The sequence below is a fragment of the Pongo abelii genome, chromosome 17 (assembly GCF_028885655.2).
Source record: "Pongo abelii isolate AG06213 chromosome 17, NHGRI_mPonAbe1-v2.0_pri, whole genome shotgun sequence".
NCBI lineage: Eukaryota > Metazoa > Chordata > Mammalia > Primates > Hominidae > Pongo > Pongo abelii.
The window spans coordinates 94,321,871-94,348,153 of record NC_072002.2 but is presented as its reverse complement, the minus strand read 5'-3'; the positions used below and the strand labels follow the sequence as shown (position 1 = coordinate 94,348,153).

The window sequence follows — 26,283 nt, the reverse complement described above, 5'->3', positions numbered from 1 at the left end:
AATAGAAATGATGGGGAATTAAAACATCACATTAGAAAATATTTAAAACAAAAGAAGGCAGTAATGGAGCAATAAAGACACACAAAAATATCACAAGACACACAGATCACAAACAGCAAAATTGCAGATGTAAATTCTGCTTTATCAGTAATTACATTAAATAGAAATGGATTAAAGGCTCCAATCAATAGGCAGAGACCGATGGAAACTTTCGAGTGTGCCACCTACCTCCCATCAGGCTCTGGTGTATAATCAGATGATATAAAGCCATGAATGAAGTTACAGTTTCCCAGGAAGAACATGTACATCACAAACATAGGTGTGCTTAGGACAGAACCCTGAGAAACACCATTTAAATTTCACAGAGAAAGGGGATGTAGGGTGAGGTCATGACAAAAAACATCTTATTCAAAAGGTCTGGCTGCAAAGCAAAGGACAGAGATGGGATGGTAGCTAGATAGGTGTGTTGGGTCACTGGGGGTTGGGGGTGGTCTTTGGTGACTGGGTAGAGACATGTTTCAATGCCTATAGGAAGAAGGCAATGGAGCTGTAGATGAAAGTGGCGGGGTTGAGGGGAGGGTTGATGGCTAAGAGTTAATCAACAGGTGGTAAAGGCAGACAGGAGAAACACTGAGAAAGTTGGAATAAGCTGCCTTCAAGAACGGGCCTAGTCAACGGGAACACTGTGGGTTACACAGTGAACTCTACTGATTCACAGAGCTCCAGTCAGATGCTTGTGTGGCTTTCTCAGCTGGAACTCTACAGCCAGGTATGAGAGAAGAGACACTGGAGAGACTGATGTAGGGCTGTAAGGCTGATCAGGCAGGATAACAGGGCAAAGGGAGCTCATCTGGATGGGGAGAATAATAATAATTAGCAAGTGTACATACCTGCTAAGATTTTAAATGGATACATTTTGCTGGATGTGAATTTTCCTAAATAAAGCTGATTTTTTTAAACAAGCAGACTGACAGAATAAATGAAAAATCATGATGCAGTTACATGCTGTCTACAAGACACACACTTCGTGTTCAAAGACACAAATAGGTAGAAAGTATGACAACAGAAAAAAGGTGCAAACAATAACCAAACGAGAAGTGCATGGCTGAAGATAGTTTATAATGATAAAAGGGTCAATCTGCCAAGCAAACATAAATATATTACATCTAATAGCAGAACTTCAAATACATGAATCAAAATCTGACAGAACAGAAGGAAAAACAGAGAAATAGTGACAAACTTCAGTACTCCACGTTCAATAATGGATAGGACAACTAGATAGAAGATGAACAAAAAAAGAAGATTTGAACAATGCTGCAGACCTAGAACAAAATCTATGGAACATTCCACTCAACAGGAGCAGAATGTAGATTTTCCTCAAGTGCATACCGAATATTCTCAAGGATACCCAGTATGTTAGGACATTTTTCACAAAATGTGAATAAACTTCAAAGGATAGAAATCATATAAAGTATGTTCTCCAACTACAATGGAATGAAATTAGAAATCAATAACGGAAGGAAATTTAGAAAATGTATAAATATGAGGAAATTCATATTCATTAATAAACAATGAATCAGGCCAGATAAGGTGGCTCACACCTGCAATCCCAGTGCTTTGGGAGGCTAAGGTGGGAGGATCACGTGAGGCCAGGCGGTCGAGACCAGCCTGGGCAACATAGCAACAGACACAGCCTGTCTCTACATCAAAATTTAAAAATTACCCAGGTGTGATGGTGTATGCCTGTATTGCTAGCTACCTGGGAGGCTGAGGAAAGAGAACTGCTTGAGCCCAGGGGTTCAAAGTTACAGTGATCATCATAGTGAACTATAATCATGTCACTGCACTCCAGCCTGGGTAACAAAGCAAGATCCTGTCTCTACAAAAATAAAATAAAAACTAAAAATAAATAAGCAATGAATCAAAGAAGATATCACAAGGGAAATTAGAAAATAATTTTGAGATGTATGGCCAAACCTCATGAAATACAGCAAAAGCAGTACTTAGATGGAAATTTGTAGTTATGAACACCTGTACTAAAAAAGACCCTCAAGTAAATAATCTAACTTTCCACCTTAAACTACAAAAAGAAGACTAAACTGAACAGAAAACAAGTGGAAGGAAGAAAACAATAAAAACAGAAACCAATAAATGAAATAAAGAACAGAAGAACAAGTGAGAAAAATCATTAAAACCAAAAGCTGGTTATTTTAAAAGATAACAAGATTGACAAACCTTTAAGCTAGAGTGACCAAGAAAAAAAGAGAGAAGAGTTCAATTACTAAAATCAGGAACAAAGGAGGGTACATTACTACCAACATGACAGAAATAAAAAGGACTGTAAGGAAATCCTAAAAACAACTGCATGGCCGCAGATTAGATAACCTAGATAAAGTGGACAAATTATGAAAAAGACACAAACTACCAAAACTGACTCGGAAAGAAATAGATAATTTGAATAACCCTGTAACAAGTAAAGAAACTGAATTAGTAATTTTTAAAAAATCAGAGTAAACTCCAGTCCCAGAGGGTTTCATGGGTGAATTCTATCAAACACTTAACGAAGAATTAATAATAATTCTTCACAAACTCTTCCAAAAAATAGAAGAAAGTACACTTCTTAACTCATTCCACTAAGGCCAGTATTACCCTGACACCAAAACAAAAATAACACAAGAAAAAGCAAAAACAAAAACTATAAGTCAATATGTGTTTTTTTTTTTTTTTTTTTTTTTGAGACGGAGTTTCACTCTCGTCACCCAGGCTGGAGTGCATTAGCGCAATCTCGGCTCACTGCAACCTATGCCTCCCAGGTTCAAGTGATTCTCCTGCCTCAGTGTCCTGAGTAGCTAGAATTATACGCCTGTGCCACCACGACTGGCTAATTTCTCTCTGTGTGTGTGTGTGTGTGTGTGTGTGTATATATATATATATATTTTTTAGTACAGACAGGGTTTTGCCATGTCGGCAAGGCTAGTCTCGAACTCCTGACCTCAAGTGATCCACCCACCTCAGCCTCCCAAAGTGCTGGGACTACAGGTGTGAGCCACCACGCCCAGTCCAATACATCCTTTAAAAACAGATGCAAAAAAAGCCTTAACAAAACAGTCGCAAATCAAACCCAGCAACACACAGAAGGACTACACGCCCACGATCAAGGGATATGTATTCTGGCCTCCGTCTGTGGTTGAGAAGATGAGCCTTTCTGGGGACTGGAGGGCCTGCAGAGTTCTCCCACTCAGCAGTGACAAACTATGAAGGCAGCCTACCCACTGCACTGTAAAAGCACCTAAATGGTCTCATTACACTATTGTTAAGAAGAGCAGAATTACTTGAAAAAAGATCACATTATACTCCAATATTGGCAAATGATGGCCTCAAAATATAAGGATTAACACTTCAAAAGCAAATAATGCCACTTTCAAAGAGAATTAGTAAGAAGGCTTCCAGAATGAAGAGCAATTAGGATGAGCAATCAGTTAAGGAAACACCAGCTATCGTGAAAGATTAGCCTTGCGAATGGAACTGCTTAACGCTAGTTTATACAGAGTCCATGTGATAATGCAAGGGGAGGGGCTCTCTTCCATACATTCATTCAGGACACCAGGCTGATGGAAGCTTTGGCATCTTTAACAAGCAGTTTCCAAGACTGCCCTAGTCATGGCCATCTAACCAGCAAGGTGGAAGAGATGAGCAGGTGCCTGCAGGAGAGGTTAGGTGCAGGGCTAGATGTGGCATACAGACTTGGCTCTCCCTCTTTGGCCAGAGTTCAGTGACATGGGACCAGCTAACTAGGCAGGAAAGGGAGTCTAGCTGTGTTTCCAAGAGGAAAGAGAAATGGGCTGGAAGTAGCCAGCCAGTCCCTGCCACAGTTGGGAAAATAAAAGCTCACATGAAACAACACATAATAAACGTATCAAGTGTACAGAAGTCACTTGATTATTGGGTAGAGCTGATCTCCCGTTAATCGCAGAATTCATCTCACAATGTAAGTAACCATGTAACTACAACTGGTAGAAAGAGAAAACATTTGGCCGGGTGCAGTGACTCACGCCTGTAATCCCAGCACTTTGGGAGGCCAAGGTGGGTGGATCACGAGGTCAGGAAATCGAGACCATCCTGGCTAACATGGTGAAACCCCGTCTCTACTACAAATACAAAAAATTAGCTGGGCATGGTGGTGGGCGCCTGTAGTCCCAGCTACTCAGGAGGCTGAGGCAGGAGAATGGCGTGAACCCGGGAGGCGGAGCTTGCAGTGAGCGGAGATCGCGCCATCGCACTCCAGCCTGGGCGACAGAGTGAGACTCCGTCTCAAAAGAGAAAACATTCTTCTTCTTTGACAAAAATGTCCCTCCTAAAAGTATGTTGTTTATAAATGAGAAAAATTAAATCAACAACTCTGAAATCTAACAGTCCTTTCTACAGTTTTCACACTAGAAATAAGATATATGCTGAGTTTTTAATAAAAATAATGACATGCTTAGCTTCCTATAAAAACTACTGTTCATTTATAAATAATGTCAGGAATGTAGGGCAGAAAAAAACTCTGGATATTACTTGATATACCTCCCTCATCTCAGAGATGATGAAAACGTGTGCACACTTGGCAAGGTCCCATAACTAGAAACTGGCCAAAGTGATTCAAACTCAGGTTTCCCAATTTCCAACAATTTTTCTATTTGGCCACACTGGGCTTCTATCCAATTACCTCTTTTCCATCTTTGTATTTTTGAAAGCTCAGGTCATATAAACAGCATTTTTTCTGCAAAGTCTGCATCAACTCAATAGGCAAAATTATCTGTTCCCACATAGCCCCAAACATTTCTGAGTACAGTACCTATACAATCAGGATTACTGCTGTCAATGTATGCACTTCCACCAAGGCTATAAACTCTTGGAAAGTTGCTCCCTTTTGTATCTTAAGCAACAATTAGTGCCTGGTACATATTAATAATAAGTGGTTAATAAGTATTTGCTGAATTGCTGAATAAAACTGCAAATGCAAAATAGCCATCAAATTTTAAGTAACATCATCATTTAATTAGATGTCAGTATGAATCTGAATGAAAACACTCATTGGATACATAGGTCCTGAAAGGATTATTTTTAAACAAACATATTTCACAGGAAACACCCTTTTAAATATTGACAATTAAATATAATTTAGATTGTAATGAATTCAATATATTGTCATTCAAAGAAAATTTTTATAGGATACTTTTTACTTTTACCTGTTAAAGTGAAAATTAAACTATGAAAATACTAAATCATAGCAATGTAACTGGAGCACGTGTTTTTTCTTTGTAAAGTAGCTTCATATGAAAATGTGGACTCTTTTTTCAGAGGTTTCATGTGCTTATATTCAAAGTAAAATAGCATTTCTATAGAATATTCCTCATTGCTGCAGCATACTAAAAATGTAAGGAAAACAGTTTTTGCTTGTATAGATATTTGTACATTTGTTTTTGCAATAATAATATACAGTTAGGTAAGTTTTTTTAAATGTAAAAATACCTGCTTTTTCTGAAGTCCTAAGAAACACCATGTCCGATGGAATTCTTTGATTCTGCAAAGAGCATTATAAAAGATTAATTATCTGTATGCAGGTTTACAAATTAACACAATTCCATTCCAAAGAAGAAATAACTATGAAAACAACCAAGATAATATAATTAAAATTGTGCTGAAATAACGAACACAATTTGTATATAAAAAATTGATATTTTAATTCGCATTTTAGTTGAAATGCTAAGATTTTTTCCCCATGAGTGAGCCATATAATGATAGGTAGTAGTGACTTTAAAATGCTTCACGTCTGGTGGCTCATGCCTGTAATTCCAGCACCTCGGGAGGCTGAGGCAGGTGGATCATGAGGTCATGAGATCGAGACCATTCTGGCTGACGTGGTGAAACCTCGTCTCTACTGGGAAAAAAAAAAATGCAAAAAATTAGCCGGGCGTGGTGGCAGGCACCTGTAGTCCCAGCTACAGGCTGAGGCAGGAAAATGGTGTGAACCCGGGAGGCGGAGCTTGTACTGAGTGGAGACTGTGCCACTGCACTCCAGCCTGGGTGACAGAGCGAGACTCCATCTCAAAAAAAAAAAAGCTTCATGTCAGCCAGCCATGGTGGCTCACGCCTGTAATCCCAGTACTTTGGAAGGCCAACATGGGAGGATCACTTGAGGACAGGAGTTTGAGACCAGACGAGGCAACATGGCAAAGATCCACCTGTACAAAAAGTTTAAAAAGTAGCCGGTGTGGTGGCATGCCTGTGGTCTCAGCTACTAGGGAGGCTGAGGGCTGAGGATGGCTTGAGCCAGGAGGGTCAACGCAGCAGTGAGCCATGTTCATGCCACTGCACTTCAGCCTGGGCAGCAGAGCGAGACCCTGTTTAAAAAAAAAAAAAAAAAAAAAAAGCTTTATGTCTGAAAAAAACGTTAAATATTGCCATTTCTGTGGCCTCTGTTAGTCTGTACATGTAACACAGCAGGTACTGCCTTATAAAAAATTATGTCCTCCCTATTAGACTAAATGACCCTGGAAAGTGAGGACGACTGTGGTCCTCCAATGCCCACAAAACAGAGCACATCATACACAAAACACTTAACAGATGTGAAAGAATAAATCTATGACTGAGCAAGCCAACAAGCAAAAACCCCACAGATTTGAGGAGATATTCTTTCATGACACAGAAAAACTCAAAGATATTTTATGGCATATAAAAACTTTCACAAGTCACTATTCATACATTTAATCATTATCACTAATAGTTCTATCAACTGGGAAAGCTATAGCAGTCTAAAGAAAAAATATATAATTGTACTAAGAATACGTCACATAATGTCATGAATTATGTATGATTTTTGAGAGCTAAGTAAAGACTTATCTAGCCATGGTAAATAAATGGATAATAAATGGTAAATGGATTGTCAGTCAACAGGTAACACGTTAAAGCTGAAGAAAGCTATGTTATTGGATAGAGCTATTTCTTTCTAACACTAGGGGAAAAAAACTAATATTAGCATGAAACCAATAAAAGATGTGCAAGACCTCTACACAAAAAACTATAAAATATCGTTGAGAGAAATTAAATGTGAGCATTAACTGTACAACCTAATAAAACTAAATTAAACTAGAGTAGTTAAGAAAAGATGAGATTACACCAAGACGGATGATTATACCAATACAAAACTAGATATCCAAAAATAGGTCCACATATATAGGGACACTATGAGAAAGATGAAACTGCCAATCAGTGGGGAAATAATTGTGTTTTCAATCAACAGCACTGAGAAAACCCAGTACCGTCAGGGGATGATGGGAGACGACATCTGACCTCGACTTCAATGTAAACACAAAAATCTATCTAGAATTACAGCTCTAAATGTGAAAGCCAAAATAATAAAATGCCTAAAAGAAAAAAAAATAGTTCTTTCCCCACTGAACTGTCGTCATTCACCAAACATGACAAGAATATTTTCATGACTTTTTGAGAGGTAAGGATGCTTAATAAAGACCATCAACAAAAACTGTCTTAAAAAACTAACCTTAAATGAAAAGATTAATAGCAGATTTCATTAAACTTAAGAATTTCTGTTCAACACAGCCTGCCAGGAAAGAAGAAGATATCTGCAACGCATATATAACTAAAAAAAGACTCCAAACCAGAGTACATAAAAGCCCACAAACTGATAAGAAAAGAAATAACTCAGAAGAGAAATGCCAAGAGATTTTAGCAGGCTTGTCACATAAAAGATAGGCACACACAAAATCATATGAAAAAGTAGTGAATCTTATTAGACTTCATAGAAATATGCATTAAAACCACTTCCACTAATTTACACTCCCACCAACAGTGTAAAAGCGTTCCTATTTCTCCACATCCTCTCCAGCATCTGTCGTTTCCTGACTTTTTAATGACTGCCATTCTGACTGGCATGAGACGGTATCTCATCGTGGTTTTGATTTGCTTTTCTCTAATGACCAATGATGATGAGCTTTTTTTCATGTTTGTTGGCTGCATAAATGTCTTCTTTTGAGAAGTGTCTGTTCATATCCTTTGCCCACTTTTTGATGGGGTTGTTTCATTTCTTGTAAATTTGTTTAAGTTCTTTGTAGATTCTGGATATTGGCCCTCTGTCAGATGGACAGATTGCAAAAATTTTCTCCCATTCTGTAGGTTGCCTGTTCACTCTGGGTTTAGGGGAGGCAGCATCAGAAGAAATACCTAATGTAGATGACGGGTTGATGGGTGCAGCAAACCACCATGGCACGTGTATACCTATGTAACAAACCTGCACGTTCTGCACATGTATCCCAGAACTTCATAAAAAAAAAAACACACACACACACTTCTACATACATATCAGAAATGCTAATTTTAAAAGGCTGAAAATGCACATGCTGGCAAACACGCCAAGGCACTGCTGATTGGAGTAGAATTTGGTACACCACTTTGCAAAACCACGTGCAGGTTCTACCACAGCAGAACTGCATAACCCAAAACACAGCAGCTCCACTCCTAGGCACACCCGCAACAGCAATGTGTGGATGTATGCACCAAGAAATATAGTCAAATATGACACAAAAGTATCCTTCATGATAGGCAAAACTTAGATGTAACCTAAAAACCCATCAACAGGAAAATAGATAAAAACTACACCATATAACACCAAAATGGGTGGGTAACAACTCCACACAACAACATGGATGTATCTCATAAAGAACATGGGGTCAAAAAAGCACCTGCCCAAACACACTCCCACCTCGGTAAATTTTCTAGGCACTCTTGCCAAAAATCAATTAACCATAAATTTCAGTTTATTTCTGGATTCTCAATGTAATGCTAGTTCCTGTAAATGCTGATTACTGTAAATCTGTATTAAGTTTTGAAATAGTGAAGTGCGAGTATTCAAAGTTTGTCCATCTTTTTTCAAAATTGTTTTGGCCATTCTGGGTCCCTTCAATGTCCATATGAATTTCAGAATCAGCCTGTCAATTTCTGCAAAGACATCAACTGGGATTTTGAGAGGGGTAACACTGAATCTATAGATCAATTTAGGGAACACTGCCTTTTGAATAACATATACTTCTAACCATGGGCATGAGCTGTCTTTACATTTACGTTGGTCTCTCTAATACGTTTCAACAATGATCATGGCTCACTGCAGCCTTGAATTCCTGGGCCCAAGCAATCCTCCTGCCTAAGCCTCCCAAGTAGCTAGGACAGCAGATGTGTGCCACTGTGTCTGGCTAATTCTTTAAATTTTGGTCTATGTTGTCCAGGCTCGTCTCAAATTCCTAGTTTTATGTGATCCTCTCGCCTTGGCCTCCCAAAGTGCTGGGATTACAGGTATGAGTCATCATGCCTGGCCTTTAAAAGTATTTTTTAAAATGTCATATTCAGACTCTTTATGTCCTTATTCTGTCTTATTTTCTATGGAGTACTCATAAACAAACTAGATAATTTCAAATAATTATGGACACTTTTTGTTTCTTTTTGCTTCCCCTCAAGACTAGGGGCACCACAAGAGCAAGGAGCCCTGTGTTCTCCTAACACCGCATGCCACGGTGTGAACGCACAGCTGCTTCTCTGACCAGTCACCCACCTGGGATATATGGACTTTCTGGAATTGAGCTACTGTGAATAATGTAGATGCAGACATTCCTGCACAGGATTTTCTATCAACATAATTTAACATTTCTCTGTGATAAACGTCCAGGAGTGCAACTGTTGGGTAGTATGATAGTTACACTTTTTTTTTAAGAAACCATCCAGCGATTTTCCAGAATAACTGTATTATTTGTATTTCCACAAGCAATATACAAGTGATCCGCTTCTTCACATTGTTTCCGACATTTGGTATTGTCACCATTTTTTCATTTTAGCTGTTCTGATAGATGCATACTGATATTTCATTGTGTTTTAATTTGCATTTCCTGATGACTAACGATGTTGAATTCCTTTTCATGTGTTTATTTTTATTTTTTTGAGATAGAGTCTTGCTCTGTCACCAGGGTGGAGTGCAGTGGCGCAATCTTGGCTCACTGCAACCTCTGGCCTCCCGGGTTCTAGTGATTCTCCTGCCTCAGCCTCCCAAGTAGCTAGGACTATAGGTGCACACTACCACACCCAACTAATTTTTATATTTTCAGTAGAGAAAGGGATTCACCATGTTGGTGAAGATGGTCTCGATCTCTTAACCTCATGATCCGCCCCCTTCGACCTCCCAAAGTGCCGGGATTACAGGTGTGAGCCACCGTGCCCGGCCCATGTGTTTGTTTTCTATCTGTAAATCTTTGTCAAAAAGTCTGTTGAAATCTTTTGCTCATTTTCTAATTTCAAATTTTTTTTTTTTTACTGTTAAGTTTTAGGAGTTTTTATATATTCTAGACAGAAATCTTTGTTGAATATATGGTTTACAAATATTTTCTCCATCTGTAGCTTTTCATTGTATTCACATGGTTTTCACAAGGCACACATTTTTAATTTTAATGATATGCAATTTGTCAATTTTTCCTTTTACACATTGTCCTTTTGGTATCAAGTCTAAGAAATATTTTCCTATTCCTAGATTCTAAATATTTTTTTTTCTAAAAGTTTTGCAGTTTCACATTTTACATTAAGTCCATGATCTTTTTTTTAACCTCAGGATGCCCAGCGCCATTTGAGAAGGCTACCTTTTCTCCACTTAATTGTTTTCACACCTTTGTCTAATTCCGGTTTCTCTATGTTTTGTTAACCTTTGTTTCTATCCTTCTTCTACACTATGTTGACTAATGTAAACTATGCAATATGCCTTAACATCAAGGGTGATTCCTCCCACTTTATTTTTCTTGTCAAAGTTGGTTTAGCTATTCTACAACCTGTGCCTTTCTGAATTAGTTTTAGAATAAGATTATCTATGTCTTTAAAAATAAGAAGAAAAAACCCTGCTGAGATTTTGATAGGAATGGTATTAAGTGTACAGAACAATTTTGGGAAAACTGGAATGTAGAAGGCTCCAATCGAAAAGAGATGGGTCTATTTACTTATGTTTTCTTAGATTACTTTTATCAACACATTTTAAGTTTCAGCACAGATTTCATTTTCATAGCAATGACTGTAAGAGTACTGCATTTTTAATTTCTGTGCCCACATTTTAATTATTATATAAAAATGAGGTTCATATTTGTGCATCAATCTTATAACTTGACACCATGTTGAACTCACTAGTTCCAGGAGATTTTCTATAGATCCGCTGGGGTTTTCAACATATATGTATATGTATTTATGTACATGTATACATAGTTATGTCATCTGCAAATTGAGACATTTTTATTTCTTTTCTAATCCGTCTTTTATTTTCTTGCCTTACAGACTAGAAGTGCCATTGAATAAGAGTAGTAACAGCAAACATCCTTGTCGCCAGTCTCAGAGAGGGGGCATTCAGTCTTACACCATTAAGTATTTTGTAGATTCTTTTTAAACAAGATATTGTTACTCTCCTTCTAATCCAAGCTGCTCAGAGTTTTTATCATGAATGAGTGTTGGGTTAAGTCAAATGGTCTTCCTGCAACAACTGATTGTGTGATTTTTCTTTATTCTGTTGATAGGGTAGATTACACTGCTTGATTTTAGAATGCTGAACCACATTTCCATACCTGGAATAACCTGTACTGGGTTGTGATGTATTACTCTTCTTTATATACTGCTGATACCAACTGGGCTGCAGTTTTCTTTTACTGTACTTTTTTCTGGTATTGAGATAAAGATATTCCTTACCTCATAAAATGAGTTGAGTAGTGTACCATTCTCAATTATTTTCTGAAAATAACTGTGCAAAGTTGATGCTAAGTCTTCTGTAATGGTTTTAAGGAGTTCTCCTGGACCTAGATATTTCCTTCCTAGAGCTTTAAATTACTAATTCAGCTTCTTTACTGGCTACAGGACTATTGATATTGTCTATTTCATTTTGACTGAATTCTTATACTTTATGGTTTCAGAAGAATTTGTCCATTTCTTCTATTTATGAGCATCAAGGTGTTTGTAGTATTTCATAACTGTCTTTTTAATGGCTGCAGCATCTATAGTGAAAGCCCCTATTTCATTACTAATACTGGTGATTTGTGACATCACTCTTTTTATTTTGATCAGTCTTGCTTGCTAAAGGTCTATCAATTTTATTAACTTATTTAGAAGAACCAGCTTTTGTACTGATTGATTTTCTATCTTGTCTTCCTATTTTCCATTTTACTGACTTCTACTTGTATCTTTATGATTCCCTTCCTTCTGCTTGCCTTGGTTTAACTTTGCTGTCTTCTCCTAATTTCTTGCAGTAGGGGTTTAGATTACTGACCCAAGACCTCTGCTTGTTTCCCCATAGGAGTTTCATGCTACAGAATTCCTCCCAGCAGTGCCCTTACACGCATCCCACTTATTCCAGAATGCAGAATTCTCATTTTTATTCAGCTGTATGTATTGTTTCCTTGAGACTACCTATCCTATAAATTAATTCAAAGTGTGCTGTTCACTTTCCACATGTTTTAGAGTTTTCCTGCTGCCTTTGTTACTGATTTTTAACAATTCTATTATAGTGAGAGAACACACTCTGTGTGGATTTCAATTCTTTTCAATTTGTTGAGGTTTATGGTACAGAAAATGGCTTATCTTGGTGAATGTTCTATAGACACTTGAAATAAATGTGTTCTCTCCTATTGACAGGTACGGTGGTCTATGCATGCTAGGCAACTCCTGCTGGATGGTCCTATGCAAATCTTCCACATCACTGCGGAGCGTCTGTCCACTACTTTTATCCAACGCCTGAAGGGTGGTGCTGAAGTACCCACTTGTAACTGGACTTGTCTACTTTTTTCAGCTCTGACAGTTGTTGATTCACGAATTTTATGGATCTGTTGTTTGGTGAGTACCAATTTAGGATCATTGTATCTTCCTGATGGATTAATCCTATTATTGTTGTATAATATCTCTTTTTGTCTGTAGTAATTTTCTTCACTCTGAAGTACACTTTCTTGGACATTAACATAGCTCCTACTACTTTTGTTTAATTTTACGTTGTATATATTTTTCTACCCTTTTACTTTCATCCTGTGTCACCGTATTGGAAGAGACTTTCGTGTAAACAACATAGAGATGCGTCTTGGTTTTTTTGTTTGTTTTTTATCCATTCTGTTTCGTATTTAGACCATTAGAATGTACGTCTGCATTTTATTATTTGTTTTCAGTTGGTTTCCTCTGATATGTGTTCCTGGGTTTCCACTTCCTTCCTTCTTGTGACCTGAGCCCTTTTACTCACACAGTCACGGAAGTAGGCAGATGAGAGCACTTGGGAACGAACTCCCTTAACACAGACACAGGTGTCCTGCGTACTCATGTGGTCGGGGATGAGATAGATGAGAGCACTCTGAATGCACTCCCCCGACATGCAGCCTGCACCTTCAGTCACTCTCCACACCACTAGCTCCCCCGACATGCAGCCTGCACCTTCAGTCACTATTCATACCACCAGCTCCCTCCAGATGCAGCCTGAACCTTCAGTCACTCTCCACACCACCAGCAGCCCTGACGATCTCCATGTTGGACCTTTGATGTTTTTCTTATAGCTTCTTCCTACATTGATCTAAACTTCTTCTTTTGTAATGCTTTTACTTTTATTCACTTTTCCCTCTTAAATTTTTTAACTATATGAATTATATCCAATAATTATGTGTAATATAACTACAGCTGGCCCTCTGTATCCATGGGTTCCATAGATAGGGATTCAACCAAGCATTGAGAGAAAATATTCAGGAAAAAAATAAAAATAAAAAATAAGAATAAAACAAAAATAAAAAAATACAGTATAACTATTTGGACAGCATTTCCATTATATTAAGTACTATAAATCAACTAGAGATGATTTAAAGCAGAGGTCCCTAACCCCGGGCCTTCCAAGAATGGTGCTGCACAGCAGGAGGGGAGCGCAGGGCAAGCGAGCACGACCTCCTGAGCTCCGCCTCCTGTCAGATCAGCAGCAGCATCAGATTCTCACAGGAGCGTGAGCTACACATGCAGGGGACCTAGGCTGCACGCTCCTCATGAGAATCCAATGCCTGATGATCTGAGGTGGAACAGTTTCATCCCAAAAACAAGCCCACTGAACCTTGGTCCATGGAAAAACTGTCTTCCATAAAACTGTTTCCTGGTTCTGAAAAGGTTGGGGACCACTGATTTAAAGTATACAGAGGATTTATTGATGCATAGACTATTCAATTTTATATAAGAAATTTCAGCATCAGTGGATTTTGGTATCCTTGGTGGGGTCCTGGAACTACTCTCTCATGGATATTGACGGATGATTATCTCTGTAGGAGGAAGTTCTGAAAACTGAAGCACAGTATTATAAACAGGTTTGAATACAATTCTGTGATGATATAAAATAATCTTGATAATGCAACATTAAGCAGTTAACCATCTTATTTCAGAAAAAATATGACTTTGCCTGCACACACTGAAATATAGCAAAACAGAATATACAAAAATCTAGATTTTTCTTCACATACAACAAATCTTACACAAGGATATTATGATTCAAAATACATGTCTCAATTTCTTTCAAATTCAGAAGTTACTTATAATCAGGCTAAACATTAATAACTAGCATACATAGGTCTAAAACATATTTAAAAATCATCAACCTTTTCCACTATGATGAGGTCTCCAACTTGTATGTCTGAACTCTTAACTGGCACTTTACCTTAAAAAAAGAAGAAGTACAGTCAACTCAAGGAAACAATAGCACACCCAAGTTCAACTTTCAATTAAAAAAAATTACTTTAGAAATAAGCTACAGAAAAAAAAAACTTTAGAAATTTCCCTATACTTATACTTTCAGACAGTCACTAATAATTAACTTCTCTTAGTAAACTGGCAAACACAAATAATTTTTTATCTCCCAATAAAAACAGAGGGAGAATTTCTTCATAGTAATTTAAAAGGGGACTACACTCAGAAGACTATTCCCATGTTTTGTAATTGTTTCAGTTCCAAGTCAAGTTAACAATGATCAGAAATATTACTAAATGGTTTGAGCATTAAAACTTAACACAGAGATGTAAAAATCCTTAAGTTAATATCATAAATGGTATTAATTAGCACATAACTGACCAAAAAAGAAATAAAGAAAATTATATATAAAATCACCCTCTATCAATAGCTTTACCAACACAGGAGAAGACTGAAAAAGTTATATCTAAAGCTTTATTACTAAAAGTGATTTCTCTATGTGAATAAATTCTTATCTACAAAATATCTAATGTAGAATAGTCATTGATAAAGTTTCATATATACTTAAGTATCATGTATAATATGATGTAGAGTAGATGAATGTTGCATACATAATTTGAGACATACTTGGGTAACAAAACAGGCAAATTCATTCCCTCCCTTCCTCCCGTTCTGTCTGTCTCTGCCCCTCTTTCTCTTCCTGGGCCTCTCCCAACCTCTTTCTCTCACTTCCTCACTCTCTCCCTGTCTCACTCTCTTTTAAGACTAGCAATGGCCTTGTGTGTTAATTTTTACATTTTTGTAATTACTGTCCTAACAAGGGAAAATGTTCCTTCCTTTTACATTCGGTTTATGTTGACAGCTATTCAAAAACTAACATTACACTCGTTACATTGACTTTTAGACCCATATCCAACTTATTAAAAGATCGTATTTCCCAAATACCTCTTAAAGCAGCTGTATTTCAGTAGTATCACACTGTTCCTAAAGATTTGGATATATCAAAACTTTTATATGCATTATGTTGTATTTGTTTCTACATGCCTCAATTATACAAGCCAATAAGGGCTGAAGCTGTTTTTATTTATATTATAAAATAGCAATGCTCTTTAGAATTACGCGTGAAACAAATCTTAACAGAGCTTTAAAATCATTAATTGTAATAAAATGTCCACTTTAATTCCTGTGAGCATTAGGAGCTTCAGGCCTCCTCCCCCACTGCTATGCTTTTCATAGCAAAGCATCTGGCAGTAGAGATGCCCCACTGACCTAAAGTTCCTACTTCATCATCTAATTTCACTCTCTCTCCTAGCTATCCAATCTACCCTTCTTTCTTTCTATTTTTTTCACATTCTCTGTAATCAACACATCTTAAAAGGAGAGAAAAAGAAACACTATAGTCATAACACATAATACAGTAAATAACTTTAAAACATTTTGAAGGGAAAACATATTCCTTTCTGACTCTGTAATTAAGATCTAACATTTCTGAGAGATTTATTATTCTGTAACATGGTAAGAGAGTTAACATATTTAATAGCCTTTAATTTTCAGGCATTATATAGTGATGACGATTAATTTCTATGGAAATTACCTTCAATTACATGTTTAACAAAAAAAGTTTATGATCAAATACAGCATAAAAAGTTCTCAAAATGCTATTACACAATGAACAAAGTATTAGAAAGCTAAACAGAGTACAGTAACAAAATAGTATGACCTTATATATCTGCTCAAAGTACACATATCTAAATTTTGAAGAAATGATCATATTGTTATCAAGTCCTAGCTTCTTGAATAACTTATTTGCTGTCCTCTTTGCCAAAGAACATTTAAGGCACTGGACAGAGAAGACAGGGGAGGAAAGTTACCCGCTTTCACACACCTGTCCACCAGTGAAGGTCCAGCACGAATTACCTTTTCTGCCACATTCTAACAGCCCACACTTACATTAAGTATTTGATTTCTGGCCAACACTTTGCTGACGGAGCTGACAACTGATCCTAGTACTATACTAATATCAGATTTGAGAGAGGCTAGTAACAACAGAAAAATCTCTCAATTTTAAGAGTCACTGTGCACATACAAAACACACAACTGTCACCTGGCCTCAATAATCTTACAGAGCAATCAACGACACAAAGTGTTTAGGAAATGGATACTCAAAATTTAACAATCTCAGATTTGCACTTGATAGAGAAGGAAGCTCTAATACAGAAGCAAAGACGTTTCAATGTAAATGCTAGTATTTAAATCTAATGACATATTTTTTTCTTAAAACTATCCTATTCAATATACTATCAAGTGCACACTCAGTAAGTCGTGTATTATCAGCTTTTTGTTTTTTAATGAACTAGTTAATAGTGACCAAGTATATCAGTCCGTTCTCACGCTAATAAAGACAGACCCGAAACTGGGTAATTTATAAAGGAAAGAGGTTTCATTGCCTCACAGGTCAGCATAACTGGGGAGGCCTCAGAAAATTTACAATCAATAATGGTGAAGGGAAAGCAAACACGTCCTTCTTCACATGGTGGCAGCAAGGAGAAGTGCCGAGCAAAGGGAGAAAAGCCCCTTAGAAAACCATCACATCTCGTGAGAACTCACCCACTATCACAAGAACAGCATGGGGGTAACCACTCCCATGATTCAATTACTTCCTACTGGGTCCCTCCCATGACACATGGGGATTATGGGAACTACAATTCAAGATGAGATTTGGGTGGGGACACAGCCAAACGGTATCACCAAGTAAGGTAACAACAATACCTTCCACTCTCTAAACTATTTCAATTAAATATTTCCACTAAATCTTTCTAGCAATAAATGTTCCCTTCCATTATTTTTCAGAAACATAATAGCATAAGTGGGTTTTTCCTCATAGAGGAAAAGCATTCATCTCACTTGTTCTCATGAACAACAAGTTGTATGGGCTCCTCTGAGAAAGATCCAAATGTATACCAAATAACTACCTACTCTTTTTTTTGCTGCTGTTTGACACGGAGTTTCACTCTTGTTGCCCAGGCTGGAGTGCAGTGGTGCGATTTCGACTCACTGCAACCTCCGCCTCCTGGGTTCAAGCGATTTCCTGCCTCAGCCTCCCAAGTAGCTGGATTACAAGCACTCGCCACCACGCCCGGCTAATTTTTTTTTTGTATTTTTAGTAGAGACAGGGTTTTGCCATGTGGGCCAGGCTTGTCTTGAACTCCTGACCTCAGATGATCCACCCGCCTTGGCCTCCCAAAGTGCTGGGATTACAGGCATGAGCCACCGTGCCCGGCCATAACCACCTGTTCTTATACTAATGATTCTTAAACATATAACCTGCCCACCAACCCCACTACCAGTCATTAATTTCTGCCTGTGTAAAGAAAATATAATACTATAATTTCCCTAATTCCAACTGAATGAGTTGAAAAAACTAAAAAAATTCCCCCCCCCAAAATTCCATTCTATGATAACTATTTAGAAGATAACCATATTTGTATCAAAAAATATAAGTTCCTCAAAACGGACCCTAAGTTAACTGCCAGGCTTTATCAGCTGGCTCCTGCATCTCTGCCGGCCCCCGCTCTACCTCACCGGGAACCTCGTCCCTCCACTTACTCGCAGAAGCTCCCAGCACTTGCTCCCTTGGATTGAAATCCCTCCCTTCCCAGACTTAATTACACAGCAAGTCTAACCTCTGTGAAGCTTTTAATAACCCACATTAATACCAGTAATATTTTATATATACCTGTAAATAATGTGCTTAAAATGCTATCAATATTTAAATATCTGAGTAAACTAAATTTCAGCTCCTACTATAAGTTTAAAGGGTAACTGAAATATACTTCTATGACACGTAGTTTCTTCTTTCCAAATGCATATCCAAAATTTACCCATATTAAATTAAACTCGTGGAGACAGAGAGTAGAAGGATGATTACCAGAGGCTGGGAAGTGGGAGTTGTGGAGGGAAGCGAGGATGGTTAATAGGTACGAAAATAGAAAGAATGAATAAAACAATATTTGCTAGAGCAACAAAGTGACTACAGTCAAAAATACTTGTACATTTTAAAATAACTAAAAGAGTGTAAGTGGACTGTTTGTAACACAAAGGATACATGCTTGAGGGGATGGATACCCCATTTACCCTGATGTGATTATTACTCATTGAATGCCTGCATCAAAATATCTCATGTAACCCATAAATATATATACCTACTATGTACTCACAAAAATTTAAAAGATAAAAATAAAAACAAAATAAAATACAGCCACTTTGGCGAAAATAAGATGATAATGGAGCTGAAAAATTCTTACTGTCCCAGTGATGTAGTAGCCGATGCGCCACCGTAGCACAAGGAGGGAGTCACATGTTTGTGATATAAAACATCCTGCTGTAAAACACCCACAGCACTGCAGTTGTGTCAAAGTCTAGCACACGTGATTATGTACAGAACAGACTCGATAATGATAATAAATGACATTACTGGTTTGTGGATTTACTATAAAAAATTAACCCATTTTAAAATCAAAGGAATTTACAACCTAAGTAAAATGTCCTAAGTAGTTAAAATGAGTCAATGTCATAAGGGATTAAGGCACACAGCAAAGTAAGACCTACTCAACACAAATACTAGCAACTAAGGGTAAAAATGTATTTATATCCAAACACACACACACGAGGTATGAGTGATAGATAATTAAGTAACTTTTTTTATTATTTTCTGTCACCCAGTCTGGAGTATAGTGGCAAAATCATGGCCCACTGCGGCCTCGATCTCCCTGGCTCGGGTGATCCTCCCACCTCAGCCTCTGGAGTAGATAGGACTACAGGTACGCACCACCACACTCGGCTAATTTTTGTATTTTTTGTAGAGATGAGATTTCACCGTGTTCCCAGACTGGTCTCAAACTCCTGAGCTCAAGCAATCCACCCACATCAGTCTATGAATACGGGCATGAGCCACCACACCCAGCCAATACTGATTTTTTTTTTAATGTAAGAACAACAATAATGAACAGAAGGTTCTAATACTTCTAGTAATTAATCATTAAATCTTAATATCCATCCATTAAAGTGAAATAAAGTATAACTTACTTTTCTATAAACAAATTTAGTTGAGATGATAGTTTACCACCTCACAAGTAAACTAAATAAATATGCTGATCAAAGTAAACAAAACTTAGATCTCTAAGATCTTCAACTGCAAAAGCAGGTAGACTCATTGCCAAATTACTCACATCCATGTACCTCTGTAGAGTTTGAGGCATATCGTTTTAAGTAAGTAAATGGGATGTGCCAAAGCCCTAAGCAGGTACACAATAAACATTTCGTGATGAAGTGGCTGAGTGAACAAACTAGGATTCCTCTCCATTCTGCTTGCAAAGGTGTGTGAAATGTAAGTCAAAAACACTGAGGTCCAGGCCAGAGCTTTCTCAGGTAAAACTGTGTCACTTGAGCATATTAGTTTCTTTGCAGGCCACAACATCCACATATTTCATATAAACATTCCTAAAAATAATTCCAAGAAACTGAGTTGAACAAAATTACTGTTATCTTCTAGCTAATTCTAAAATGTCTTACCTAATAAACATGAACACTGGTAAAAATTCTAGTTTAACAAAAAGTTACAATTTATCTTATGATGTAGATGGCATTACTACTGTAGGCTGTAAAACACTCCACAGAGGCGAATTCAAATGGATGAAATCCTAAAATGTATTAAAGCACTGAAAACATACTTCAAGAAAGAAGTTCAGTAAACCTCCACAAAATCTGAAGACAGTACTTAACCCATTTCCTCAACACCTACTACATTCCAGTTCCTACTGCAGGCACCTGTGCTACATCAGTGACAATGGCACACATTGAAAGGGTGTATGGCATGCTGGAATGTAGCAGGTGCTATGGAAAAATGAGGGCAGAGCACACGGCCCAGGATGCTGGTGGAGGGCAAAGGTGGGCATTTGTGACTGTTGCAGGGTTAGGAGAGGACTCCTAGAAAAGGAGGCATTGGAGCCAGGAGTCAGGAAACAGTGCGGAGCCACGAACAGGCATCTAAGAGCATGCAGGCTGAAGGAAGGGCCAGGGCAGAGTTCCTGCAGGAGAACATGCCTGCATGCTGAGAAAGAGCGAGTGTCCAGAAAAGAAGGCAGTGACAGGCGGATATCCAAAAGGAACAGAGAATGCCCATGTTTACAAAGTGCCCTTTGAGCCAGACTGGAGAAGCCCATGACCCACAGAGCACGTCTGGCCTCACGCTGGGGAATAACCAACCCCATGGAGCATGCCCCAGATCTTGTCCAATGATGCAACAAAGCAAGGCCTATCCAAGTAGCTGAACAGCATCCCAAAACAATACTCAACAATATTTGCAGGAATATAAAAATATCCACCACCCAAAAAGATAAAATTCACAATGTCTGACATCCAATAAAAAATTAATAGGCATGCAAAGAAGCAAGAAGATATGACCCACATGAGGAGAAAAACCATTCAATCAAAACTGACCCACAACTGACACAAATGTTATAACTAGCAGACATGGACATGAAAATAGCTATGAAAACTGTATTCCCAAGACCAGAAAGTGAGAGACATGAAGGATACAAAAAAGACCCAAATCAAACTTCCAGACACAAAATCAACGCTTGAGATAAAAAATACAACAAATGAAATTAAAGTATGATATGGTTTGGCTGTGTCTCCACCCAACTCTCATCTTGAATTATAGTTCCTATACTCCCCACATGCTGTGGGAGGGACCCGGTGGGAGGTAAATGAATCATGGGGCGGTTACCCTCATGCTGTTCTCGTGATAGTGAGTGCGCTCTAATAGTTTTGTAAGTGGCTTTTCCCCTTTCTGCACTTCTCCTTGCTGCCACCATGTGAAGAAGGACGTGTTTGCTTCCCCTTCCTCCATGATTGTAAGTTTCCTGAGGCCTCCCCAGCCCTGCTGAACTGTGAGTCAATTAAACCTCTTTCCTTATAAATTACTCGGTCTTGGCTATGTCATTATCAGCAGCATGAGAACAGACTAACACACAATAGAATAGACCTTGCGGAAGGAAAGAACAGTGAATCTGAAGACACAGCAATAGAACTGTGCAAAATAAAACAGAAAAAAGAATTTAAAAGAAAAATTTAAAAACATCAATGAATGTGTCACCACCTCAAACAGTCTAACATAGGTATAACTGGAAACCTTGACACTGGAGAGGGAAACAAAATACTTGAAGAAATAAAGGCTAAACACTTTCCATATTTAATGAAACTTATATCCCACAGATTCAAAAAGTTAAATGAACCCCAAGCATAAAAAACATAAAGAAAATTACACCTAGGCACATCATAATCAAATCGCTCAAAACCAGTAACAAAATATTAAAAGCAGAGATAAAAGACAACTAACCCCCAAAAAACAACAAAACACTGCTGAGAAAAAAATTTTAAAGGGGAAGATGTACCTCACACATGGATCAAAACATTAAATATTATTAAAATGTCAGTTCTCTGCCAAATGGATTTACAGATTCAATGAAATCCCATTCATAACTGCAGAAGGCTTTTTTGTAGAAACTGGCAAGCCGAATAATACACTAGTATTAGTTGTATTAATTAGTTCTATTAATAATTAGTTGTATTAATACACTAGTATTAGTTGTTAAATGTAGGCCCTTTGTATTTCCTTAACAAAAACAACTCTAAAAATGAAGAACAAAGGTGGAAGGCTTGATCTCAAAAATTATTATAAAGCAACAGTAACCAAAAGAGCATGATGTTTACAGACAGATCAATGGAGCAGAAAGAGGGTCCAGAGATAAACTTACATGAAGAGTTTAAAGGCAATGCAGTAGAGAAAGGATCACTTTTTCAAAAAACAGTACTGACAACAGCTGAATGGCCATATGCAAAAAAACACCCATACTCTGCACAGTAGACAAAAATAGACTCAAAATGGATATTCATTAAGTATAATTCCTAAAACTAAAAAAACTTCTAGAAGAAAACAGGAGAAACAGAGCAGAAACATTTGTAAACCGGGGTTAGGTAAAGAGTTCTTAGAACAACAAAAGCACAATCATAAATAAAATTGACCAACTGGACTTCTTCAAATAGAAGATCGAAGGGGCTAGGAACGGTAGAAAGGATGCAAAGTCAATAAACTGGAGGTTGAAAGAGAACTGATGTCCAGGCACTAAAGAAAATGAGCTGGAAAGAGGGGCCTAACTGCAGGTGGAGTGGCGCTAAGGCTACAGGAGCCAAAACTAGGGCCACCAAAGAGTCTGTTTAGGATGTGGGCCCTCAGAAAAGAGCCACAGTTTAATGAGAGCCAGAAGGCACATTCAGAGAGGAATCCATAGATAGAAAAGCTTCAGGTTATGAAGGGAAAAACAGAACATGAATTCTGGAAGCACAGTGAAAAAAGACCAAGGGTAAGAATAAAGATACACAGTATCCCATGGTAATTAAAATGCAGAATCTGAAGGATGACTTGGAGTCTGGGGCTTTTCATGTTAAGTAACATAAAACATAAAATTCATCTTGAGATTAGCTCTGGTGCACATAAGGCCCATACTGTGCTCAGGCTGAGAGGCACAGGTTCAGGGGAGCCAGCTCATTTTCTGAGTCCTTGGACAACAAACCTGGTTAAGTCTCAAAGGTCTGGGGAAGAACTCTGCTAACTTTAAACATGGTTTCAAAACAACTGCTGAGCATTTGTGGGGAAAAAAAGAAAAGAAAGATCCCTTCTCCACATAGTATACATCTTAAGATGTATACTAATGCAAAATTACGAATGCAGTAAACCTTAACTACAAAAAATGAAAATCCAGAAACACTGTATGAAAACACAATGCTCACTTATATTGGGAATGAGTAGACTTTCTAAGATTAAAGTAAAAATCACAAAAGATCAGGAGATTTGAATTACATAAAAATTATACATTACATCCAAGAAAAATGATTTTTTAAAAATAAGTCAAGGTAAAAACATTTGCTACATGTGACAAAGGCAAATTCCTTTTAGTAGAAAAACTGTAATAAGGTAAAAATAGATAAAGAAACAAAAGGTATTAAATAAGTAATTTATAAAAGATCACAAATGAACAATGAAATTTTTTTAACTGGAATGAGCGGGCAAGGAAGGACATTTGTCAGCACAATGGAAACGCAAACTGGTGCCACCTCACAGGGCAGCCCCCTGGCCTTAGACCAGGCTCAGCACTTTCATCTGGATCTGAAACTTCTTTCTTTCTTGACTGCCTCAGTTCACTGAGTGCTCACCACGTGCCAATGACTCTACTTACTCTGGGGGAAACCAGGACCCCAAGCTCATGAAACTGAGAGTCCAGGAATTAAAGCAGCCCTCAGAGTAATGCCACTCCCCACAGGGAGGTACAGGTGCCATGGGATATATGTGTGGGCTGGGGTGGGGAATAACACTGGAAGAAATCGAGGCAGAACTCTCTAAGATAATCTTTTAATAAAACCTGAAGTTTTGAGTAGGAAGTGGCCAAACAGTACAGAACAGAACAAGAACCACCAGACAGAGTGGCTATTACTCTAAAAGCCAGTCTCTAAGAGGGAAAAAGAGAGGCCTATCCAAGGAACTAAAGGAAAAACCAGTGCAACCACACTTCGGAAATCACAGAAGGAGCTGGAGCAGGCGGCCAGAGCCAGGCCACAGGGAGCTGGAGAGTCACATGCGACTCAAGGCTTCTAAGCCATAAAATGGCATCAGATTCACTTTCTGAAAATACTTTTTACTTTGAAAGGAGAGTGCTACTGCAAAGGAAAGACGGAGCAATATCAGCAGTGAGGAGTCCATTTCCCACTTCAGGCAGAAGAGACAGCTGGAGCCAGAGCTGGAGCCAGGCCAGGAGCTGCAGGGCCGCCGGTAAAGTCCCATGAGCCAGGCCCAGCTAAGGGCTGTTCAAAGGCTGCGGGTGGCAGACCTCAGATGGCTTTAGCGACTAAGAAGTATCTCCCTGGTTAGAAGCACTGGTGAGACCTGGAGGTAGCACACACATCTCAAGTGAAAAGGAAGGATGGAAAGACTTCTAGTTGATATATCATGAAGAAATGAATTCACGCAGATCCTCTAAGGGTGACCTGAGAAGAAACAGTGGTAATGAGTTTATGTATCTACTTGAGTGTGTGTGTATGTATGTTTATAACCACTCCTGGATCTATATGGCCACACCCGAGTATATCTACCCACTTGAGAGTGTGTGTGTGTGTGTGTGTGTGTGTGTGTGTGTGTATCTACCCACTTGAGAGTGTGTGTAACCACTCCTGTGTGTGTGTGTGTGTGTGTAACCACTCCTGAGTCTACATGGCCACATCTGAGTATATCTACCTTGGTCCAGCCACAGAGAACTAAAAATACGAGATAACGAATGGAAGGTGTTCGTGAAATATCATTACATAGCAGAAATACAGGTTGGTGCAAAAGTAATTGCGGTTTTTGCCATTACTTCCAATGACAAAATTACTTGGTGCAACTATTTTTGCACCAATCTAATACCATGATGTATACTGAATGTTTCTGAATGAAATACTGGGATGGATCCTTTTCAAATGCTGCTCAGATGTTAGACCACGGAAACAAAAATGATTTAAGTACACTTCAAGAAAGGCTGGGCATGGGGGCTCACACCTGTCATCCCAGCACTCTGAGAGGCTGAGGCGGGTGGATTACTTGAGGCCAGGAGTTTGAGACCAACTTGGCCAACATGGTGAAAACCTGCCTCTACTAAAAACAAAACAAAACAAAAACAAGCAGTCATAAACAAGAAGAAAGTAAAGTAACAGCAACATACATAGAAAATTCCTACACCCAAAAAAGTATCAGAAAATAAAACACAAGATAACTCAAAATAATTCCAGTGTGATTGTGATAATATACTGGTTAAAATATTTTCTGCTTCCAAACAAAGCATATTTATAAGTGGCTTTCCTTTTCAAAAGAAAAAAGTAACAGACAACATTCTTCCAGTTTACATCTATAAGAATGTGCTTGAGAACTCCAAAATGACACAGGCCAGATGTTGTAAATATGGTCCAGCAAACTACAGAAAGGCACACAAGGAGGCTGCCACCAATGCCATTCAAAGAGGTAACTGTGAAATACTGGAAACTGAGGAGGAGGTCAACAGCAAATATTCTTCATGAAAAAATAAATTTTAAACTGTGCTCAATAATAAGCCTAAACTGACGCATTTTTTAATACTACAGATTTTACTCATCAAACATCTGTATCAGAACCACCAGCCATGAAGCAGTGTGCCACAGCTGAAAGAACACTGGATTGGAGTCAGAATGATCTAGGTTCAAGCACCAGCTCTACCTAAAATTACTGTGGCTCAGGGCAAACTATTCACGAACCGCAGCTTTCTCATCTAGAACTCGGAGAGCACATCAACTCCCGCTTGGACGATGCTGGATATGAGAACTCGTACTCTGAATGTTATCTGACCCACACAAGGAAGTAAAAAAGTAGCTATCATTATCATTATTGACATGTGAAAC

The 26,283-nt window shown here is 38.2% G+C and overlaps 1 protein-coding gene across 12 annotated transcripts in view; it reads right to left on the bottom strand.

Annotated features, from left to right (window-relative positions):
* The window catches only part of ATP9B (ATPase phospholipid transporting 9B (putative)), a 305,109-nt gene that overhangs the window by 219,484 nt on the left and 59,342 nt on the right, over positions 1-26,283 (bottom strand). For 11 of the 12 annotated variants that reach the window (XM_009252491.4, XM_002828331.6, XM_054538120.2 and 8 more), the window contains 2 exons: positions 14,676-14,734; positions 5,515-5,566 (listed from right to left, as the gene is read on the bottom strand). In XM_009252491.4, coding sequence (XP_009250766.2) covers positions 5,515-5,566; positions 14,676-14,734 — 111 coding nt within the window. The remainder of the gene's footprint in view (positions 1-5,514; positions 5,567-14,675; positions 14,735-26,283) is intronic. The other variant, XM_054538126.2, reaches the window with a different exon arrangement.